General features: G+C 41.4%; 2 protein-coding genes across 3 annotated transcripts; both read left to right on the top strand.

The window, feature by feature from the left end:
• The first annotated feature begins 1,805 nt into the window (after positions 1–1,805).
• Positions 1,806–9,744, top strand: riok2 (RIO kinase 2 (yeast)). Its single transcript, XM_023802793.2, has 10 exons — positions 1,806–2,010; positions 2,138–2,276; positions 2,403–2,519; positions 3,334–3,509; positions 5,241–5,329; positions 7,132–7,323; positions 7,420–7,512; positions 8,381–8,860; positions 9,098–9,194; positions 9,472–9,744. Exons 1-10 carry the CDS (start codon positions 1,945–1,947, stop codon positions 9,631–9,633), a joined length of 1,611 nt encoding a protein of 536 aa, XP_023658561.1. The 5' UTR covers positions 1,806–1,944; the 3' UTR covers positions 9,634–9,744.
• Positions 9,745–12,376: 2,632 nt separating this feature from the next.
• lix1 (limb and CNS expressed 1) lies at positions 12,377–21,980 on the top strand. Of its 2 annotated transcripts, XM_023802795.1 has the most exons (6): positions 12,377–12,805; positions 14,647–14,810; positions 17,503–17,643; positions 18,481–18,576; positions 20,035–20,112; positions 20,683–21,980. In XM_023802795.1, exons 1-6 carry the CDS (start codon positions 12,724–12,726, stop codon positions 21,076–21,078), a joined length of 957 nt encoding a protein of 318 aa, XP_023658563.1. In that variant the 5' UTR covers positions 12,377–12,723; the 3' UTR covers positions 21,079–21,980. The 2 variants fall into 2 exon arrangements, with proteins under 2 accessions (XP_023658563.1, XP_072564707.1); XM_072708606.1 differs by lacking the exon at positions 17,503–17,643.
• Positions 21,981–22,966: the final 986 nt, after the last annotated feature.

The raw sequence follows: 22,966 nt of genomic DNA, 5'->3' as shown, positions 1-22,966 counted from the left end.
GGTAATGGTAGGAATGTAGACAGACCGATAACTTTGCCATATTATTGATATAATTATTTCTCTAAGGCTGGGTTGCACCACCGTGGATTAAATTAATCCTGGTTTAGACTTAATCTACGGTTAGTAAATCTAGGTTTAACCTGCTTTTTAATTAAACGGAGATGCGTTGCACATCTTAAATTCAACCATGGATTATTTAAACCAGTTTAAACTATGATTAAAATTGGATTAATTTAGCTTCAGTGTCCGCCATGATGGATTCCGAGGAAATGTGAACAAATTCATGATGCATCCTAGGCTAAATAAATATGGTCCTAAGTAAGTGAGTCAACCCTCAGCTGGTATTTCAACTAATTTGCACGTTCTCATAGCCGCTTTATGCGCAAACAGGCTAAGACTGTCACAAAGTGTCACACAGTTTTGAATTTCTTATTCTTGCCCATTTGCATTAAAACTAGGTAAATTAATCTGCAAATTAAACTTCACCACTGTAAAATTTATAAGAATAAACAGTGAATGAACATTGCTTTATGTTTACAGAAACTGAATATAGAATAAAAAAAATATATTAAAAAAGGATTATCACAGTTAGAGTTCACGCTAGTTAAAGTATTTGTAGTGAAAACATCAATTAATTCTTGACTGCCGTTTCACTCTCACTTGAGGGCCTTGAAGCAGTAAACATAAAAATGCAAAGTTACTACGAGCTGGATAAGTCGAGGTACAGCGGAGTTCCTCTCACTTCCATGCATGATAGCTGGTCCAACCTTTCTACTGAGAGCAGGGGCGTCAGAAGCATTTTGAATGTGGGGGGGACACACTGGCATAAAACTAATATTTTATGTTAAATGTTGGGGGATCCAAACGAATAATTATGAAATGTGAGGGGGACACGTCCCCCTCAGATTTAATGGCGGCGACGCCCATGACTGAGAGGTATATGATACACTCTTTTGTAAATCGATACCGCATGAACAACTCACTATTGCTTTAAAAAATCAATTGGGTTTATCCTGTCTCGAATTTTCCTATATGCACCCAACAAAGAAATGCAGTCACGTTTTCAATAAAACTAAAACAGACCTTAACATAAACCTCCTGGAGGGGTGGTTTAAATATGACTGCTAATCCATCTTTATACTTGATTTAAATTCATTGGTGCAACAGACTTTAATTTAATCTAGGTTTGAGTGGAAATTAAACTAAGATTAACAAAGGTTTAGATTTAACCAAAATTAATTGTAAACTAAATTTAAACTAGGTTTAAACTTTGGTTCAACAGGATTAGTAGACCAATCTTGATTTAATCCATTTTAAAAGTTAAATCATGTTGGTGCAACCCAGCCTTTATTTAAAAAAATACGAGGCATTTGCGTCAACTTTATTTAGGACCATATTTATTTAGCCTAGGATCATGATGCATCATGAATTTGTTCACATTTCCTCGGAATCCATCATGGCGGACACTGAAGCTAAATCAATCCAATTTTAATCATAGTTTAAACTGGTTTAACTAATCCATGGTTGAATTTAAGACGTGCAACGCATCTCCGATTAATTAAAAACCAGTTTAAACCTAGATTTACTAACCGTATATTAAGTCTAAACCAGCATTAATTTAATCCACGTTGGTGCAACCCAGTCATAAAGTTATATTCTACCTAGAGCATATATTTAAATAGACATTTAAACATTTAACAAGGACTCTAAATTAATTAATTTAGTTTTTTAGTAATTTAAATACATGTACAACTCCATAATTTTTCCTCTTCTGCACACACATGAAATACAAATCTAGGACCTGACGTTAACGCGGAAGCGTGCGTGAAACGTGACGTCTTTCTACTTCCTGTCACCACGTGTGGGGTGTCGTGTTATGATAACTGTGGCTGTTTTTTGTAAATTTTAACAAAGTTTAATCATTAGAGACATTTTACTGTAACGATGGGAAAATTAAATGTTGTTCTTTTAAGATATCTTTCCAGAGATGACTTCCGGGTCCTAACTGCTGTACGTATTCCAAATGTATTCTTCTTAACTACCTTTAACAAACTAATCATTTAGGTTAGTTGGTTATTTCATGCCAAATTATTGACATAATGTTTTTGTGTTTTTCCTTCTCGATGTTGCTTTGTAGGTTGAAATGGGTATGAAGAATCACGAAATAGTACCAGTGAGTCTCATCGCTTCTATAGCGAGTCTCAGACACGGTGGATGCAATAAGATCCTACGGGAACTTGTGAAACACAAGCTGATGGCGTTTGAACGTACAAAAAGTAAGAGTGACACCCTTAATTAACATACGCTGTTTTTATGACTTCGTACTTGTATATTTTCTGAGAACATTCAACATCGTGCTACAAATACCCCTTAAAGCTTACTTTTGATTGATCTCTCTTTAGCCGTGCAAGGGTACCGTTTGAACTATGGAGGGTATGACTACTTGGCTTTGAAAACATTGTCTTCCAGAGATGTACTGACATCTGTGGGCAACCAAATGGGTGTAGGCAAAGAGTCAGGTAAGCCTATGCTAGAGCTGTATCAATACAACAGTCAGTCGACCTATCGTAATTGTTGATACTTTGACCATTTGCATCGATTTAATAATTTATTACAGTACCGCGTAACACCGGCACAATGTTTTATTTTCTAAATGTTTTTTCAACATATCCTGATTATATATGCCTACGCTAGTTTAGCCTATGCTAATTACATATTTATGTAGCATATGCAAAGTGCACTGCAATGCAAAAATGCAGTGAAGAGTCTACCTCTGAAACTTGAAGTCCACGTTTAATTTTCCCTCCCTCTGTGTGTGTGTGTGTGTGTGTGTGTGTGTGTGTGTGTGTGTGTGTGTGTGTCTCTCTCTCTCTCTCTCTCTCTATCTATCTATCTATCTATCTATATATATATATATATATATATATATATATATATATATTCACATTTGCAGTTTTAAAACAGAAAAAAAGAAATGCATAGTTTATGCAGCTGGGAGTTGATGTGGGCAACACGTTTATTCAACATACTAACTCATTGCTGGCATTTCAAGGCTGGTAATGCCTGTTAATAAAATTTGGCCTGTTTTAAATTTTGGTGCTTATTTTGGAGTGTTATATTAAGTATGGCTGGGTGATATGACCTCAAATTATGAACCAAGATACCATTTCAAATTCAAGGTTAACACATTGCAGCCAAAAACAAGCTGTGACCCCACTTATGACATCTTAGTGTGTCTTTGGTCTGTTAAGTTCCATTTCAAGCATGCACTGATCACATGGCATGAACATCAGTAATTCAGCTGTACTGTAACTAGGTCTTTCATCATTTCAGATATCTACATCGTTGCCAATTCAGAGGGGGAACAGTTTGCTTTGAAACTTCACAGACTGGGTCGGACGTCATTCCGGAACCTCAGGAACAAACGGGACTACCACAAGCACAGAAGCAGAATGTCTTGGCTCTACCTTTCTCGTCTCTCTGCCATGAAGGAGTATGCCTACATGAAGGTCTGTATAAACAATAAGGAGATAAGTATGGCTTTTACTCCATGTGAGAGTTAAAGTTACGGTTGGCAGAGTAGCTCAGTGGTTAACACTATAGCCTCACACTTCCTGGGTTGTGGGTTTGATTCTCACCTCCCACTTTGTATATGTGGAGTTTCTATTTTCTTTGTGTTTGTATAGATTTACAGAAAACATTGCCTTAGCTGAAATGGTGTCAAAATTTCCCATATCACGCGACTGTGATTTTATGCACTGTGATGTGCTACCGGTTCATTAAGGGGTGCAAAGGATGTTTGAATTGTATCATGGTTTTTGAGTAACGGATGAGGTCTTTTTTTTAGATCAGCAACAAACGAATGGGGCAAGTGAACAAATATAACTGCTTTCCATTTATTACTTAAACAAAAGGTCACTTAAAGCAAGGAACTTTTGACATGCCCCGTTCATTTGAACACATGACTTTTTGCCTGTATCTTTTCTCTTCTACTCTGCATCATACAGAAGTCCATAGAGGACATCCATAATCTTTTTCTATCGTATCAACTTATTTTTCTCGTGATCTTAACATAGCCAAAGTTGTTTTCTTGAGATCATGAAATACCAAGGTGTTATCTTGGGAAAAGAAAAGCTGTAATTAGACATGCAAGCAGCATTTGTCAAGAGAAGGAGGGAAGTGGATTCCACTAAAAATTCCATGGCTAATGCCTTTGAATCTGTGCATTAGTTTGTTTTTATTGCATTTGCTGCACATAAGGGGGAATTCTCCCCTGTTATAAGAAATGAATTTCACACCTTGAATGCATGTCCTGTATGGACTTCAGTGGCATTGAGATTTAGAGAATCGTTACTTTATAAACCTCAGGGGTCAACTATGGCCCGTCATCTGAGTAAGCCCTGTGATTTCGCGATATTCTTCCTTATGATGTTTCAAGTGCCTAATTAGATTTGTTGTATTAAGCAATGCTCTATTACAAACATAAAAACAGACATGTTTCTAGCACTTTTTCTAGAAAAGGCTTGAATTAGCTATCGAACTGATTCAGTTTCTCTCAGGTGTTCATGCACAGCCGATGACCACCTCTATTGTTAGCCAACTAGATATTGTTGGTGATGGGAGAAGGAAGTCAGAGCTGGACGTGTTTAACAATGCACAGTAATCCCACCTGCTGTGGGTTTTTAAGCCGTATTTATATCATCATTGAAGTTTTTTTAAATTTAAATTGGTATCCTATGCAGGCTTCCCTCTTCTTTTTAGCCCACACTTCCTGGCACAGGCTCCAGGCTCTCCATGGCTCTGTAGTAAATGATGAATGGATGGATGGATGGATGGATGGATGGATAGATAGATCTTATATTTAACTTCATGATGCAAAGGCTGACCCTTTGTATTGTCACGTGCTTTGTGAGAGCACATGCTGAAATGTCTGGTTTTATGTCAAACCGTTGTAGTGTTTACATTCTTCATTTTGCCATCTGCTCCATTTTTCACATTGTGCCCTTACACACCTGGTTATTTCATGAAGCAGTTCAGGTGCTACTCAGTTGATATGATTTTAGATGTGTCCCCCATTCAGCAGTCTTTCACTGCAGGCCCACAGTGCTGGGGAAAATAGAATGTATTTTGATTTTTTTTTTGGAGTCATATGATTGATAGTTTCCTTGTGATTCTATATAATGAAAGTTGAGGCACCTTGTGCAGTGGAAAGTAAACACACCTGGTTTTGTTTCCAACAGGCCCTGTATGACAGAGGATTTCCTGTTCCTAAAGCAGTGGATTACAACAGGCATGCTGTAGTGATGGAGCTCATTAATGGCTATCCCCTGTGAGTAGACACTTCCTGTGTGGACCTCAGAGTTTATTTTTTGTGACCTTCTCTTGAATGTATTTAATGTTGGAAGTAGGGCTGTGCGATATGACTATACATATTGGATGATGAAATAAAAACATCTGTCGTTTCATATTATGCTCTGTCGTTTATTTTGTGGTGTCACAAAAGACACTGTTTACGGCAACATTTTTTCATCATTTGGATGACAGTTTCGCAAGGTTACATGCCACAATGTGGCATGAGGTACTTTGTATGGAATTTTTAATTTAACTTTATTATTTGTAACCCACAGAAGACAATCGACAAATATGTACCATGATCCACAAATATTTATTCACAAATATATATTTTTTATATGCGTTGTGTTAAATCATATCCATATATATATTTTTTTATTATTTTGCACGTGTTTTGCACATTTGTGGATCACTTCCTGTCTGTTTGTGGATCGCGTTACATTTGTGACTTCCCTCCTATTGATTAGTGAATTTTTGTCTGGTTCATACCACTATGCCCCTAAGACGTGACGGCATGGATAAACCTAAATAATATAGACATGTCTTGTAAAGTGTTTTAAGCATTAAACTACGGGGAACTATGTATACCATGTAAGTTTAATATTGTATGTTTTATATATATTTATTATTAATTGCATGGAGTCCATTCACCACCAGTGACTTTAAGCAAGACAGCTGGGCTATTGAACGTGAAGCGTATGCATACAAACACCAAAACATATCACAAACACTGAAAGATATTACAGCCGGAAAATTGCATATAAAGCTCACTTTACCGTCGTGTTGGAGTTAAGGTTTAAACTCGAACCCGCTTTCTGGAACGTTTCAGTATAGATCCGCATATCTCCACATACGTCATTAAGCGAGAATAGCAGGGAGGTATATATACCCGAAAGTGGGTTTGGGTTTAAACCTTAACCGAGACGCACGGTAAAGTTACCTTAATTTTTCCGGCTATCATATCTTTCCACAAAAGCAAGCGACACCACTTGGTTTTCCAGGTTTCTTTACAGGCAAATTTTAATATTTCAATATTGTGTTTGCAGTTCACCTTCAATAGCCCAGCTGTCTTCTTTACAGTCAGTGACGGTGAATGGACATGGTGGAATCGCTAATAAATATGTTTAAAAACACAGATTTATGTGCATTGTTCCCTGTAGTTTAATGCTTAAAGCACATTTAACTGTACATGTCTGTATCGTTTAGGTTTATACTTATTAGTTCATTAATTCTATCTTTTGTACTTTAAATGGACACACTACATTTATTAGTAACGGAAAAGTATTGCAAGGGAACACAAAACTATTGCGAGAGAACTCAAAAAAAACTTTCCCACCCAGACTTCTTAAGGTCTCTTTATACCACAGCTGATCTATAGAAAAAAATCACATCAATAAATACAATATGCATTTTTATTTGTGTTGTGTAAAATCATATCCACAAAAATATGAAGAGATTTGTACGTGTGAAAAGGGATTTGCATATTTGTGGATCGTGTTACATTTGTGACCTCGCTCCTTTTTATTTGTGGATTTTTGTCCAATTCCTACCACAGCTGATCTGTAGAAAGAATCCATAAATGAGGTGCAGCTGTGATATATATATCATTATCGGGATATGAGAATTTGCCAAAATGTTTACACAATAATTCCAATTTTTCTAACTCTATATTTCTTATATCTGAACCAGAATTCTGCAATTTGTGGCAGATCTCTTAATTCACATTGTTAATCATTTCTAGCATGCAAATTTACTGCAACTTCCTATGTAAATTCACAGATGTCAAGTGCATGAAGTGGAAGATCCAGCTACCTTGTATAGTGAAGTTATGGATTTGATCGTGAAACTGGCCAATCACGGCCTCATCCATGGAGATTTCAATGAATTCAACCTCATGCTGGATGACAAAGAGCACATCACAATGATCGACTTTCCTCAGATGGTCTCTACGTCACATCTGAATGCTGAATGGTGATGGCATTTCAGGACATTTTCCTCATGCATGTTTTCATTTCATGACATGTCTAAGACTAAATTTTTGCTAAAGTTGCCATTTTTATTTCCTAGGTATTTTGATCGGGATGTCAAATGTATACGAGATTTCTTCATCAAGAGATTTAATTATGAAAGTGAGCTTTATCCCACTTTTACAGACATCAGGTAGTGTATTTATGTTTGTTTCTACGTATCCATGAATTTATGTATTATCCTGATGCTCGTGACAATTGAAAGTTTGTTTAGATGCTCTAATATCTCAAATATTGTAATTTTAAGTAACGATTTATAGCTTTGGTTTTCTTGTTGATCAATGAATTAATATTTTCAGGATTAAAGTGTTGTATATTGCATACAGCTGTCATCCAGCCCAGGTCCCAGGACCATTTTGCCAAACTGGGGGGGGGGACACAGTTTAACTCACCAAGGGTAATACTAGTAATACTGCTATGGCAATGTTAAAACAACAACTGACAGTCACTCGTTGGTGAAGCGAATGAAAAACTGACCTGTCAGAACCATGAGCAGCACAACCAACATGAAGTCTGTTTTTACAAAGTAAATCATAATTTTTGGGTCTGCACAAATAAAACCACACGCATAAAATACAGACAGTGGTTGCCCAAAAAAATAAAAACAAGATATGTAAGGCCTATGTTTTAATCTTAAGCTAGCTAAGAAACCAAACTGGACTGACCTGTCAGAATAGCTGAATGTCCATTTCACCACATTTATTCAGATTCGCTCTCAGTACCCTGCGCTTGTTTGTCAGAAAACAGTCTCCACCCACTCCATGCAGTGTTTAGCAGTCAAGAATTTTAACTTTTGTGGCCAGGCTAAGCCCCTCTATGCCCTCTGTTGACAGTGGGTCTGCTGTCATCCTTTGCCCATATAAGTAGCTTATAGTCCGTATTCTATAAGCTCCATATCTTGGCCATTTGTTAGATGAGTGGAGGATTTGATTACGCATTTCTGGTAAATGTGCTTGTGTATGATTGTTTGGTGACAGTACCGCGGTTTCCTTGCCCTGCAGGAGGGAGTGCTCTTTGGATGTGGAGGTCTCTGCTAGCGGCTACACTAAAGACATGCAGGAGGATGACTCCCTGCTGCATCCTGCGGGCCCCGAGGATCAGGAGGGCCTCGATGGGGAGGAGGAGGAGCCCACAGCAGCAGACGGACCCCTAGGGGGCAGTGTCCCAGAGACTGTAGACTTGGAGGAGTTCAGAAACGCCGTACAGGAACTGGAGGGACTGAAGATAGGGGAGGACGTGCCTCCCGACGAGACCAACTATCAGGTCTTGGTCCCTCAACCCACTGAAACGGCTGAAGTTGGCCGTACCCCGACAGAGCCCGACTGTAAAGCCTATCAGGACCCCGGGAGTGGTGATGATGATGATGATGATGATGATGAGGAGGAGGAGGGGGGGGCAGAAGGAGAGGAGCAAGAAGCAGCAGATGAGTGCCCTGAATTGGTGGACCTCTCCTCTGCCAATAAGGAGTTCAAACCATTCAGGTGCAGATCTGATTTCTTTATCTTCTGCATGCTTTCTTAGAGCACAGTGTAAATAATCAACTGCAGTCACTCCTTAATATTCACCTACCATTTTGTTCATAGTCATCAAAGAATCTAAAGTTTTGATGCAAATGTTGTTTTTGTATTTGAGCCTAATTTCTGTGTCTTGTCAGTAAGTTATGGTCCTAGGGACTGTGCTTGTGTGTTGGGAATGTTGACTACATGTCCTTACTACAGGGACCAAAATAGCCTGCATCACATTAATGAGCACCGCAGGAGAACCACCAGTGAGACGACCACCAGCAGCGTTGGTAGCTGCTCCACCATTCCCCCGGTCAGTATATGCTCCTTTAAACTGGGAATGCTCTATCTGCCATTTGCCTCTATTCAATAGAAAGTTTTTTTTTTTCTTTTCTCTTTGGCGCCACCTGGTGGCACTTTAACAGAATTTGGTAATTCTTCCATTCATTGATTATATATCCAGTGTTTGCCATTAAATTTATTAGAAAGTTCTGACCTGATAGCATACATTGCTTGTCTTTTGAATTGTTGCATTGGAATAATTAGGGTGTTAGGGTGACTGACCGAGCTCCTGTCACCCACTTACGCAGGAGGTGGTGAAGCAGAAAGTGAAGCGGCAGCTCGGCAAGCAGCAGAAGGCCGCCCAGCGGCGGCGCCTGCAGAAGGGCGAGGCCAACCTGGTCACCAAGGAGAGGCGCGAGAACATGCAGAACATCAAGTGCAGCGTGGAGGCTGCCACGTTTTGGGGCTAGTGAAGGCAATGTTGCCCAGGGTGGACAGAGGTTTTCAGTGTGACTCTGGGGGTGGGGCATCATTTATTTGTACAGAAATAAACATTATTATTTGTGAAGAGGAGAATCTTATGTATCTGCGATCTTTTTCATTTCTGCTAGACTTAAGTTTTTTTTCCCCGCATATCCTGAAGCCTCCTGCATGAACCTCAGTGTGTATTTCGTTGGCAAGTGAACCCTTCAGAGTATAAACTCTTCAGCGGGAGTGATGTGTGTTAAAGCCTTGGAATCGCACCTTATCTTTGACACCAGGCCGTGTCCGTCATTCACATTCATCATTAAAGGGTTTTGTGAACATATTGGACCTGTACCTACAGCAGATGATTAACCAGTCAAGGAAATTGAAAAAACAAGTTAAACGCCACACTCTAAGGATACAAATATGGTTTGGTTTCATACAGATGTATATAGGCAGTCCCCGGGCTAAGAACGTCTGACAACTTATGAACAGATTGCTATGAAACATACCATATCGATAGGTTGAATAATAAAGAACGCACATACTACTTTGTGATGCTCATAAAAACACTGCACAGCTTCAGTGATTTGTCATAGGCTTCAACACAGTTGTTGTGGAGGAGGTGAACTCCGCTGAGTGCGGGACGGTGACCCTGTGCCTTCATCTTGGACTTCATCCTGGTGGCATGTAAACCCCTGATGGTCCGATGTCAGCAGCAGGAGTTTCCAGCAGGCCAGAGGTCGGCTGTGTCCTGACGGTAAGAAAGAACATTCTGGAAGGTGATTGCTGAGGAGTAAATGCGGGGTGAAGGTTAACCCAGACAACCCATGTCAATTTGTAATTAACTGCTGCTGAAGCAAAATGCAAACACAAGCTCCTTCCAGCTATGAGTACGGATTGCAGTGTTGCCTTTCAAGGAACAATGATTCAATAGTTAAATTATTTCGATCGCTCTGTGTCACTTTTGGGGTCGAAGCCTGTCATGAAGGTTAACTGCCATGTGGTCTCAGAGGGCTACCCTGTGATCAGAACATCACCTCTTGGAGCCCCAGCCTTGGCAGCATAGATACGTGTCCATAGGTCCATCAGCAAGCCCTTAACCCCCAGCTCCTGGGGTGCTCTCTGCTAGCTAACCCAGTACCGTGAAGCCGAAGCCTGCTGTCACCTGCATGTGTGTCTCGTGGAGAGCCAGACAGGATAGTCAAAAAGAAAAATTCCCCACAAGGATTAATAAAATATCAGTATTCTATTTAGACACTGTGAAATTGCCAGACCCATTTATAAGGGCTGCTTGTTTCCATTTTCCAGCATCATCACTGCAAGATACTGTTATTTGGTGCAGTTTGTCTTGATCCATTCACTTCTGCAGGTGGATGCTATGAAAGATACACACCCTTGAAAACAAAGCACTATTGTGTCAAAAATGGCTGGGATCCTCTGTGGAGCGGGTAGTGAGTGAGCGTGCACCGTGTGCAGCTCTTTGGTGAGGGGGGCTAAAGCGCCCCCTCGCTCTTTCAGGCCCCATGGCGATTCTTTGACGGGGCCCGTCCACTTAGGCTTCTCTTCATGAGCAGAGCAGCCTGACAATAGGTCGCCTTTGTTAGAAGCGCTGACTGGCGGACTTCTGAAAGGGAGATTAGGGGATATGCAAGAATATTAGGTTCGAGAAATAAAACCAAGGAGACAAAGGATGAAAGAATTAGCTATCGGTTATAGAACATGGATGTGCAGCAATAGTGAAGGGACTTTCACAGTTTGTTGCGAAGAGTGTTGGGAAGAGAAATTTTGAATATGATGTGCTTTGCCAGCTTAAAAAATAACTAATAAATTAATGAAAAAGTACAGAATCTGAAATGGTCAATTTACCTGCATTTTGACTTTGTTCCTGCATGAAGCCTCATAATCACATTTTTATGTCCTGCATCACAGAGACAGGGAATAACCCAATTTATGAACAAAGGCCATTCAGAGCTGCTCAGTGCACAAAAGCTGCAAACTGGTTTGGAGTGCTTTTCAGAGTGTCTGCTGTGTGAGCTTGCCATGGAAAACCTGGAATCGGTTCTAATGAGGTCCATTACGATGGATTTCGGTCAACAGGTTTTAAGCACCATGGCCAAGCTATGGACAGTTACTGGCAGATGCGTGAAAGTGAATCGGTTTTCATAACAAAGCTGGGTCTACATTTGTATGACAACTTCCGTCACTGTAGCTCAATGAATATTAGTCCCTGGGGAGAAAACAGCTAAAGAACTCATACCGCTTTTATGTTCCAAGGTAACATTTGCATATATTTCCAGAGCCTGGAATCATGTTTAAGTTCGAGTCAAATAATCGTGTAGGATGGTCATCAAACTCGTTACAAGAAAGCGTAATCTCAACAGACTGCTACATTCTGCTTTGTCGAAAGGAAACTCCCACAATTTTAAAGTTAAACCCCATCCTCTCCAGCAGTGGGAGGCTATTCCGCAATAAAAGCGTTCTTTCACAGTCATACCTAGTTTTGAAATTCAGCCCAGGAACAAAAATAAAGAAAAGTCAGCGGCCGACGTCCTGTGGATTGCCTGAGCAACTCCCTAATAGTCTGTTATCATGTTACGTGATGACATGCGGCACGATGGTGAATTTCGCTGTAATGAGACCGATTTGGCAGCTGCTGTGTCTGTCCAGTCCTGAATGGAGAGGGAGTGGGAGTCTAGGTGGGCCGGGGGGCTGTGTGTGTGTGTGTGTTGGGGCAGCTACATTCCTGTGCTGGTCTTTGGTGGGCTGGTTTAGGTAGCCAGTGGGTGTGCTTAATAGGATTGGGGGGAAGAGAGAGAGGAGCCCGGCCTCACAACTAATTAGTTCAGTGCTTGACAAAGGTGGGACGGCTGCACCGGACCCCTAGCGGTGCCTCCACAAGCCTCTGTTCGGCTGATTGGCAGGCGGGGAGGGGGAAGGAAAAGTAGAACAAGAAGAAGAAAGGGAAAGGGGGAAGCTTGCTGGTGTGTGCCGGGTCTTCGGCCGGGCGGGAGAACTGAGGCAGAGTGGCCCGGCGCTTGCAGAGATGAGGACCGGTACTGGATGATCCTGAATCAGGTCCTCCAGGTGCTGCTATGGACCACTTCTGGGCCTCCTTGGCGGAGGCTGTGACCCGGCTAGCACCCCACACCGACACCGGAGGCTCCTTCAAGGACCGTGAGTAGCCTGAGGCGTTACACAGCCCCCGAAGGGAAGCTGAGTGTGCTGTGCTGTGTCAGAGTTCCTGCATGTGAAACCGTGCTGTCAGAAGGGCATTATGGGTGTGAGACGAGGCTCAGGAACGGGCACCGCAATGTTGACTGCGCTGGAGAGTCTGTACAATTAGTATTTCTGGCTGATATAGTATTTGTGTGGCTTTATTCTTTTGTATTTGTCCTCACTTTACAACACATGCCACTGAGCTGTTTTATATTTTCTGAAAAATGCCATAAGTCTGTCCTGCATTTCTCCATAATGTCATGATAAAGCAGAATGTGTGAAATTTGCCATAGTGATGGAAATGAGGTTTCTGCATATAAACACGGCCTTTGTCGGCTGCCTATTCTTTAAACTGCAAACGAGAGCAAAGCTAATCCCTAAAGTTTGTATTGGAATTTCACACAGTGTGGTGTGAGACTTTGCACAATGACAAACAGCGCGAGAACCGAGGTTTAGTCATGTTCTCTTTTACCACTGCGGTATAGATAAGATTAACCCCCTTTTTTTAGTTTCACCAGCTGTAGCATCTCCCAGTATAGAAAAAGAAACTTCTGTTCCCAGTGATGGGGAGACTCTGAAGTCCAGTAGAAATCTTTTTTGCCCCTCCCACAGTCAACTTGTTCAGTGGTATGGAGGGGACTGTACCATGTATACACCTGGATGTTAGCTTGCAGAACAGCCCATGAAACTTAGAGTTGCTTTCCTGAAACTGCACCCATACCTCAGTCTCCCTGTTTTTATAAAGAGTGATATGGTCACCCATCCTGCACAACCTCAACCTGTTCTTCCGTGTTGTAAAAGGCAGGGGATTGCCTTCGAGTTTGAATATGGCATTGCTCTCTCTCTCTCTCTCTCTCTCTCTCTATCTATCCATCTATCATCCATCTATCCATCCATCCATCCATTCATCCATCCATCTATCTATCTATCTATCTAATCTGAAGGACTGTATTGGCTCGAGGCCAGTTCTAATACACCCTACAGACTGTTATTTTCTCCATTCATGTGGTTCTGTCTCTGTTTGACGGTGTTTGGTCCCAATTATAAATCCAATATGCAGGTTTGGTATTTATACTCTGTGATGTGTGTGTCATACAGTATTACAGTATGTGATGGTAGTTTCATGGTATACAGCATAGAAAAGCAATATTTGTACTATCAAACTGGACACCAAGAAAGTCTCAGTCAACTTTCAAAAGGAAAGCAAGTTAGACAATCTTTATACAACTTGGCATAAAACAATATCCACCAGACGACATGTACCTATACATATCAAGTAAAGTTAAATGAAAGTATTAAAACAGACCAAAACTGTACTACTGATTCCATCAGTTTTTCAAATATTGTGGTTTGGCAAAATGGAATTTGGACAAAATAGTTTTCTTGTTTTCTTTGAACTGTTCCAAAAGGGGTAAACATGTCTCTTCTCTGTTGTAATTTAAGAGAACTGAGAGGACGTAGTAACAAATCCCAATTTTTGTATTCTTTCTTAACAAATGCATGTGCATATAAACCACATCATACTACTTCAGGGCCATCTGAGCAAAATTCACCTTCCAACAGCAAGCAGCTTCCTACCTCCTCTGTGGAATGAAATGAACAGCATAGCATGTTGTCCAGCTGGGACAGTATTGTGAACAAACGCCCAGTGCCTGATACTTTGCCCAATTAACCCTAAACTGAAGGTGATCCAGATCCAAAGCATTTGATAAACTTGTTTGGTCAATAACTTGTGCAGTGCCGCCTTTGATCACTGATCCGTCGGCAGTGAAATAAACATGCAGTTTGTATATTTGCAGTGAATGTGGTGGCCATGCTGCATCGCTTCTGGGAGGAGAAACAAGTGCAGGATGGTGTGAAACAAACTGACAGCCTAGTGGTGTATGAGTCAGCCCCCGCCCCCGGCCCCCCTTACGTCTGCTACGTGACCCTTCCGGGAGGCAGCTGCTTCGGGAATCTCCAGGTACATCTGACCCCTGCCATCTTCCTACACCATTTATCTGCCAGCTACACCCTTCAGGACCAAGCGCTTTTTGTCTTAAAGAAGAATTCAAAGGGGAAGTATAATGAGCATTGTTATAACAACACGTTCTTACGGCACAGAGCAGGGAGACTGCTGTCTGCCTTCAGCACATTGCTACTGATCAATATGTTACATCTAGCTTAAGAAGCCGCAAGTGCTTTTGGAAAAATGTGGACTGACTGCCATATAAACGATTGCCAGTTATGTGAAGGTGAATGAAGTGTGGAAGATGTGGTGATTTAGTGAGCGGCATTTTGGGTACACACCACCAGGGCTGGGGCATCGCGTCCTGGCTCGGCTCTGTGTCTGTGTGCACTTTACATATTCTCCCTGGCTACTCTGCATTCTTTCTGCAGTCTTAAAACATGTGGATCAGAGGATGAAATTTTCTAAATTAAACATAGGGGGTGATTATGCCCTGCGATGGGCTAGAATTCTGTCCAGGGATTGTCCTGCCTCGTACCCTGTGTTTCCTGTGCTGCGTAACAGGCTATGGAAAATAGATGGATGGATAAAGTATATACAGATTCTGAAGTTAATGTATGGGATTGTAGGAGGAGTTACAGTGCCAAATGAGTCTCTGATGCTAGAAAAACCTGAACTGTTCCCCAAAACATTCAGATGTATAAAACTGTACTGGCATCTGTTGAGTGTGATTATCATATTTAAGAGTAGGGTTGCAAAATTACGTGAATTTTCCCATTCCCATCTATTCCATTTAATTAATTCCCCTGGAAAGTTTCCAATTTGGAATATTTCAAAAATTCCCCAGCTTAACTTCCCACGGAATGGAAAGTTCCTGGAAAGTTTCCGGGAAATTTTATACCCTCTTTACAAACCTTAAGAGTAATTATTTAAAAAAAATAACTATTTTCTGTTTAGAATGAGAATCGATGAACACCAAATCCTTTATGCCTTCACAAAAAGTCATGATGATGTGTTCCTTTGCTTTGTTTTGCATGAACGTTTGCGTGACAGATCCCTGCTAGGGTGCAGATCTGAAAATAAACACGCACCAAAGTTTTGGGTGGTCTTGACCTGATCAAGCACATCCAGCTGACCAGCTCTGTTACCGCAGAGGATGGATGTGGATGAGGCTCTGCTCACAGAGTCAGGGAATAGCAGAGTGTGAAGGTGCCCCGAATGGCACAGGTGGCTTCTATTAACCCAATTATTTTGGGCCCAAATAGCCAGTGAAGAGATGGAATGTTTTAGAAAGTAACCAGAATGAGATCTGGAAAGCTGTCCTTGTCTTATTTTCATTTCAGCTATTACAAAATAATTTGGGCCTAACATTTGCCTTTCACAAATTACTGTTTCTTTTGTGGTTGAATAGTTGAAATCAAGGTTTGCTCTTTAAAAACTGCTAAACATAATCTCATAAGCACTGGACATTTATCCCACAATATAGTAATAATCAATTCTTCCATCCTTGTCTGATATTGATATGATTGGGGTGCATGAGCTATTTCATGCTGTTGCACATACTGTATAAGAAGTTCCTGATCTTCTGAGATACCGCAGTGCTGTTACTGCTTAAATGAAAGTCTGTTTGAATGTCACAGTCTTAAATTTCAGATTTTTACACCTTTATTTAATCATGAATGGTGTTTCCTCTCTTCTTTTATACCTGATTAAGCAAATAAATTTTCTGCTGGACAAAATGCATTTTTCATTAACCCCAGGAAATTCCAATCTTTGATATCGTGTACAATACGTCCATAAATATGTTAATCTGAAGGATTTATAGCTTTGTGACAGTTTGGGTTTCTTTTGGCTTTTGCACCTGTGTGCATTCTCCTTTTGGTCATGGTTGATCTCCCAAGCACATCTCGGCGTTCCTCTGAAATGATTACTTGCTTTATATTTCACCTCGGCGATCAGGGAGCAGTACCCTTCGGCCTTTGCCATGTTTCTGTTTTTTGTCCTCCATTGTCCCTCTGGAATCTCTCTGGCTTTCAGTGGGATCACTCAGGCCTGAACAATTGCCTTTTCACTATCATTGCAAAGCAAAACCCTGATCTCAGACTGGTTAAGTTCAGAGCTGGAACTCTTTTAAGAAGCGTGTTTGGAATAAGTCTGGATTTGGGATCCCAGGAAGATTTGTGTCCCATGCTTAGTTTTAATGCTTTTGTAATATTTTTATGTTTCATTTGGCTTGATTTTCATACGGTTTAAAGCTGTTGAATATGTACATAATGCATACAGTACATGATACACTCCTAAAATGATTCCTGATAAAGTTATTTTAACAAGTTAATTTCTGCATTGTGCAAATTCTGCTTCTGCTCCTCCTCTTCAAAGACTGTGTTTCCCAATCCGGTCCTTGGGGTCCCTCAGACAGTCCACGTTTTTCCAAAAATGTGGACCGTCTGGTAGAGGGCTTAGAGGGATCAAAAACATGGACTGACTGTGGGTCCCCAAGGACCAGATTGGGAAACACTGCATTAAGGTACAACTTGCAGCGTTATTCAGAGTGTTAGTCAATGCTGGTTATAGTGACAGTATGAATCCTGTTTCCCTCCCGTCACGTTAAGGGTTTTCTGGGCTAAGCTAAGACTAAGGGCTATCAGCCAGCTCTGGTTTTAAGCAGAGCATGTGTCCCCCCCATCCCCCACCACCACACCCACAGTGCTGCTACACGAAGGCGGAGGCCAGGAGGGACGCGGCCCGCATCGCCCTGATGAACTCCGTCTTCAATGAGTTGCCCTCGCGTCGCATCACCCCGGAGTTCATCTCGCGGAGCCTGGAGGAGGCCGCGGCTGGGGCCAGCGTGAGTGTCGGCCCTCTGGATGCGGCGACCTGTTCCCCCAGCTGGGTTTGCTGGAGACCCAACTGCCATGGCTCACCGCTTGTCAAACTCTGAGAGAAGGCTCTTCATTATAACCCCTCCCCAACCCACCCACAAATTTCATTATAAAAAAAGATTACTTTGGACACATGAACAGCACAAGCTAACCCCATATTAGGGCCATTTCCTTTATGTTACTCCCCATTTTATCCCAGACAGCTCAGTCAGCTGTGTTTTTGTGACACCCCCTGGGCGGTATGGCAGCACTGCAAAGGACAGTGTGAGTAATGGGGGCCACACAGAAAGTGTCCTTAGGTGCTGTCCATGCCGGGCACGGGGCAGGGCCATCCAGCCCAGCCACAGCTGCTCTTCCTCTTTTTTTCTTTTCACTCGGCACTGATGCCAGGAAGATAATTAGCAGGGTCCGGAAGGAAGAGGGGAGGGGTCACTTTCCTCATTAAGGCCTGTGTTTGCCGGTATGAGACGGATGGTATTTTACCGTGGGTGGTCCCGCCCCTCCCCCCACCTAGTCTCTGAGTCCTGATGTTTGTTCTATCTTCCTGGCACCTGATGGATGACTGAGGCTCGAGTTACACAGGAGTGCACGCTGCTCTCTGCCGATCCATGTCAGCTGCTCTATTTCGAGGATTAACTCCTAATTACAGTGATGCCACACAGAGAATTTCAGCCATTATTTACTCAATAGCAGTGAACTGCCACATACCGATTAAATTAGGTGGTATTATCTACGCTGGAGAAGATCCACCTGGTCTAAACATGATATGTTTTCAATATGTTTCTTTTTTGTTGACTCCTCAGGGTGAAATTGGCGAAGCTTCAGACCCAAACACTAGTTTAGGGGCCTACTGCCTAATGCTAGAGGCGAACATGGGCAAAACCTTGCTAGAGTTTCAGGTAAGGACCTCGCTGACTGTCAAGACACAGAAAGGAAGAAGCATACAGATATATGTGGGATCACAGCATGTAACAACACATTATGTAATAATGCTGCATTATGTGGTGAAAATTTGTTACGTTTTGTGGAGTTATTACATAATGCGGCCTTATTACATAATGCATTGTGACACGACATTTTTGAATTATTCATGAATCATCTCTTTGAAGTTAAAATCAAGTTTAAATAACCCTTGATCCAATCAAGGCAGAGAAGCACAGGATGTAAAGCAGGGTACACTATGGCCATCAGCTCCCCCTAAACTGTTAGAGATCATTCTCTTCTGACCTCCGCATGTTCCACTGATATTCTTTACAATCCTCACAGTTCTTGCTTGACAAGACATTTCCTTGTAGTAAGTGGGGTATCCCATTGCTAGCTTGGTGTATATATAAGTTGTATATTTTAATGACTTTCAGCGTTCCCATTAAATATCGTTTTACATTTTGGCATTGCTAGGTATTGAACAAAGAACAGTTTTGTATTATGAAGCACTGATTTTATTTAAAGTACTGGTGTTGAAATATTAGATAAATGATTCATGGAACAGTTCAGTGCTTCACAATCTTTACTTCATCAAAGGATATTTGAACAATGGAGTTCTTCTTGCCATCTTGAATAAAGTATTTCTAACATTTTACTAGGCCTTGAGATATCCCACCATGCTAAACATTTTTTAAAGTTTGAAACAATGTCCAAAGCAAACACACCTGATTCCAAAGTCAGTCCATTCAGCATGTCATTCTGGGGGCAAATAATCTCTCTCTCAGTCCATCAGCCCTCTCACTGCCATCAAGTGCCACAACCACTAGGAGTAATACAATGGCCGACTACATCTCAGATTATTAACATATTTTGAAAAGGAGAAAATAACATTTTTGTAGAAATTATACGCCACTTCAAGTTGATTTTCCCCCGAAATAATAATTTCAGCAATATTGCTCAGCCTTGAGGATCACTTAAATGACGACATGCCAGAATTAAGTCATATGCTCTTAATTATCAGTGTGTGTGTGTGTGTGTGTGTGTGTGTGGGGGGGGGGGGGGGGGGGGGGGGGGGTTGTTCTGACACCGTATCCACACCGGGATGTGAAAACAAAACTTAACACTGACACCTTCAGTCACAATTCACTAATAACACTGCATATAACCCCATTCTCTCCACCTCCACTGATTTTGTTTTTAAACAGCAGCGAGTTCATGACTAAAAGATTCCAAAATACATTTTAGACATTAAATTTGACTAAACTTCCCGATAAAGCCAAAAAATATATTTTTTATTAATGTTTCGATTTTGGAAATACAGAAAAATGACTATTTCATTTTAGGCATCAATAAGGAAATAGCACAGGAAATGTTAATGTAAATTTCTGTATGTGTGACCCTGTTTCTGCCCCCTTCTCTTGGTGGACGGTAAGGAGATAATGACCGTATTTCAGCTGCTGCACTGGAACGGGACCCTGAAGGCTTTCCGAGAGAGAAGATGCTCCCGCCAGGTAGAGGGACCCCTCATATATCACTGGCACGTCCTCACTGACGTTACATTTTACCCTTGTTTTCTCTAGACACAAGCTGTTATTCAAAAACTCTTCACTATTCCTAAGATAAACTGCTCCACACTCATCAAGCTGTTAGACAAAACATAGTCTCTACTAAGAGAAATATTAGCATTGTGTGTCAGCAAAAACTTTAGAATACTCAATGTTGGCAGCAAAGAGGGTGGGTGGTGCCTCTTTTGGAGATTTCATCCAGAAATAAGCAAAAATGAACTCACGTGACATATAATGAAGCAGAAACACCTGTGTATGTCTCTGTTATAAGAAAGCATGTAATCAGATTTGATATAGCAGCAGGCAGTGATTCTGTATATGAACATGGTATTGTGTTTCTTAATCTCTGGAACTGATACTGTATTATATAGTCAGACACTAGTCTGATATTACTGTAAATAAGCAGTAAGTATCCAGACAAAAAATGAATGAATTGCATGAGGCGCTTACTGAAGAACTGTATGGTGCCATGTTGGGGGCCCGTCAGGTGACCTCACCCTGCTCCCCTCATCGCAGGAGGTGATTGCCCACTTCTCCCAACGGCGCCTGGATGAGCGTACGCGCAGCCACATGGTGCTGGACTGGCTGCTCCGGGGGCAGGAGAACCCTGGGCTGCTCTCTGCCGAGCTGAACCGGGCCCAAAGAGAACTGGGCTTGGCCCGGCGGGCTGGGCAGGAGCTGCGTTTTTACAAAGAGAAGACGGAGATCCTAGGGCTCGCCCTGGGACAGGCCTGCAGAGCTGTGGGACCATCAGGGAGCGAGCTCCAGTGGAGCCACACCACCCCCGGTCAGGCTGATGGCCCAGGAGAAGAGCAGAGCATGGAAAGGGATCAGTGCGCTGAGGATTTAAAGATATATGTACAAAGTCAGGTGTCATGTGACTACCCACAGAAGGGGCCATCCTCTTTGTGAACACGGCCAGCTCGTACTTCCTGAGCCTTGAAGGCCTGGAATAAGGTGGACATGGCAGAAGAATTTTTCTAAACAATCTTTGCTTGCTACAGGGTGTGCCTCTCCAGCAAGAAATTACTCTGGTTCAAATAGATGGTGCCTCTCTATGATGTGAACCTCCAGGGATAGATCGATCTGTCACACTTGATCTATAAACCAGGTCCAGATTTTGTTGTGCGTCTCGCCAGAAGATAATCTCCATTCTCCTCACAGGGTGCCACCCCATCCTGCCTCAGTCTTTCCAGAACATGCTTCATCATTCAGACAGAAAACTGCAGCTGACACATTCTGATCACAGCCACATGCTTTACCTTCTAAGACATTCAGCGGAACTCAAGGGAAAAATGACTTTTATATAATGTAGATGAACAGAAAGATGATAAAAAAAGTATTAAGAATTTATATCCTGGGTGTTAACACTTAAGTAAATGTGAAGGATTTTTTAATACACATTAGTAAATTAAGCCAAGGATTTAATGTGTGAATTAGTTTTTCATTGCATATTAATAACATAAACATTGCCTTTTGTAGCTATTGATGCCTTAGCTACTTTCATTTAACAGTAGTGTGGGCAGTTGATCCATATATCGACGTCTATGTCTTATGTCTATGTCTTCATATTAATGTCTAATCACAGACATTAGTTTACTCAAGAACACCTTACCCAGTTTTTTTATATATAGTTTATTGAGTAACACAAATGATGCAAATTAAAACAGCAGATCTTTGAATGCAAGACTTCCTTAGAATCAGGACAGAGGAGAATACTTCACAAATGGACATGTTTCACAGAGTACCACTTTGGGACCAGGCATGGAGCCTAGCTGCTTATACAAGAATAATTGCACCGATTTTGATCAATTATTTATATCAGTGGTTTTCAACCTGTGGGCCGACGGTATTGCAGGGGGGCCGCCAATTATTATTAATAGAAATTGTAATATTGTTAATATAATAAAAAATGTCTAGTCAAAATCAAATAAATCATAATTTGATATATAATGAAATAAATTACCAGTTTATTCAATAAAGACAATTAACAGCCTTGCTTCCGAGTACTTAGTTAACCCGACACAAAAAGCGGGATCGTTTAAATTCTTTTGCAGTGGGCCGCGGAAACATATGTGTTTGGCTGTGTGGGCCGTGAGTTAAAAAAGGTTGGGAACCACTGATTTATATTCTTAAGTGAAAAACAGCTGATTCCATTTTGGGATCTGGGCCCCCATTTTAACCCAACCTCTGGGTGATGACATCTTGACACCTGTAGAAGTTCCAAAACACCTTTACATTTTCTTATTATTATTTTTGACATTTATTTTTTTATTTAGCAGATTCATTCGTCCAAAGTGACGTCCCAATCGATGTCGGAGACTGAACGACCCTCTCTGGACATTGTTCATTCAAGTTATTTCTGCAACAAAATGGCTAAAGCAATTTACCGAAACAAGTGATGCATCTACCATTTCATACACAGTTAGTTTTATCTGCCTTTAAAATTCAAGGGCTAAGTGAAGATCATCCATCCATTCATTTGCCGGGACAGGGTTGTGTGAGCATGGAGCCTTTCCCAGGGACATGTGGCAGGGGACACCATGGACTAGGTGCCAGTCCATCACAGGGCACACGGTCACTCACTTTTGGCAATCTAGGGACATCAGTTTGACTAACCACATGCTTTTGGACTGTGGGAAGAAGCCATGGTGAACAGAAAACTTTAGGAGAGCATGCAAATGGCAGGTTTTGTTGCAACATGTAATAGCTGTCATCTTTTAAATGTTCACTTACTACAGGAAATTACTGCACCATACCTGAGCACTGATCACCCCCCAGCACAAAAAAAAAAAACATT

The sequence above is a fragment of the Paramormyrops kingsleyae genome, chromosome 2 (assembly GCF_048594095.1).
Source record: "Paramormyrops kingsleyae isolate MSU_618 chromosome 2, PKINGS_0.4, whole genome shotgun sequence".
Classification (NCBI taxonomy): Eukaryota; Metazoa; Chordata; class Actinopteri; order Osteoglossiformes; family Mormyridae; genus Paramormyrops; species Paramormyrops kingsleyae.
The sequence above is the reverse complement of the archived record's forward strand: the minus strand, read 5'-3'. Positions and strand labels throughout refer to the sequence as shown.

Coding starts and splice junctions, on each gene's coding strand:
- lix1 (XM_023802795.1), top strand. CDS start 12,724: ATGGACCACTTCTGGGCCTCCTTGGCGGAGGCTGTGACCCGGCTAGCA. Junction 12,806..14,646: donor CGGAGGCTCCTTCAAGGACC/GTGAGTAGCCTG, acceptor GTATATTTGCAG/TGAATGTGGTGGCCATGCTG. Junction 18,577..20,034: donor AAACCTTGCTAGAGTTTCAG/GTAAGGACCTCG, acceptor GTGGACGGTAAG/GAGATAATGACCGTATTTCA.
- riok2 (XM_023802793.2), top strand. CDS start 1,945: ATGGGAAAATTAAATGTTGTTCTTTTAAGATATCTTTCCAGAGATGAC. Junction 5,330..7,131: donor CTCATTAATGGCTATCCCCT/GTGAGTAGACAC, acceptor GTAAATTCACAG/ATGTCAAGTGCATGAAGTGG. Junction 7,324..7,419: donor TCACATCTGAATGCTGAATG/GTGATGGCATTT, acceptor TTTATTTCCTAG/GTATTTTGATCGGGATGTCA.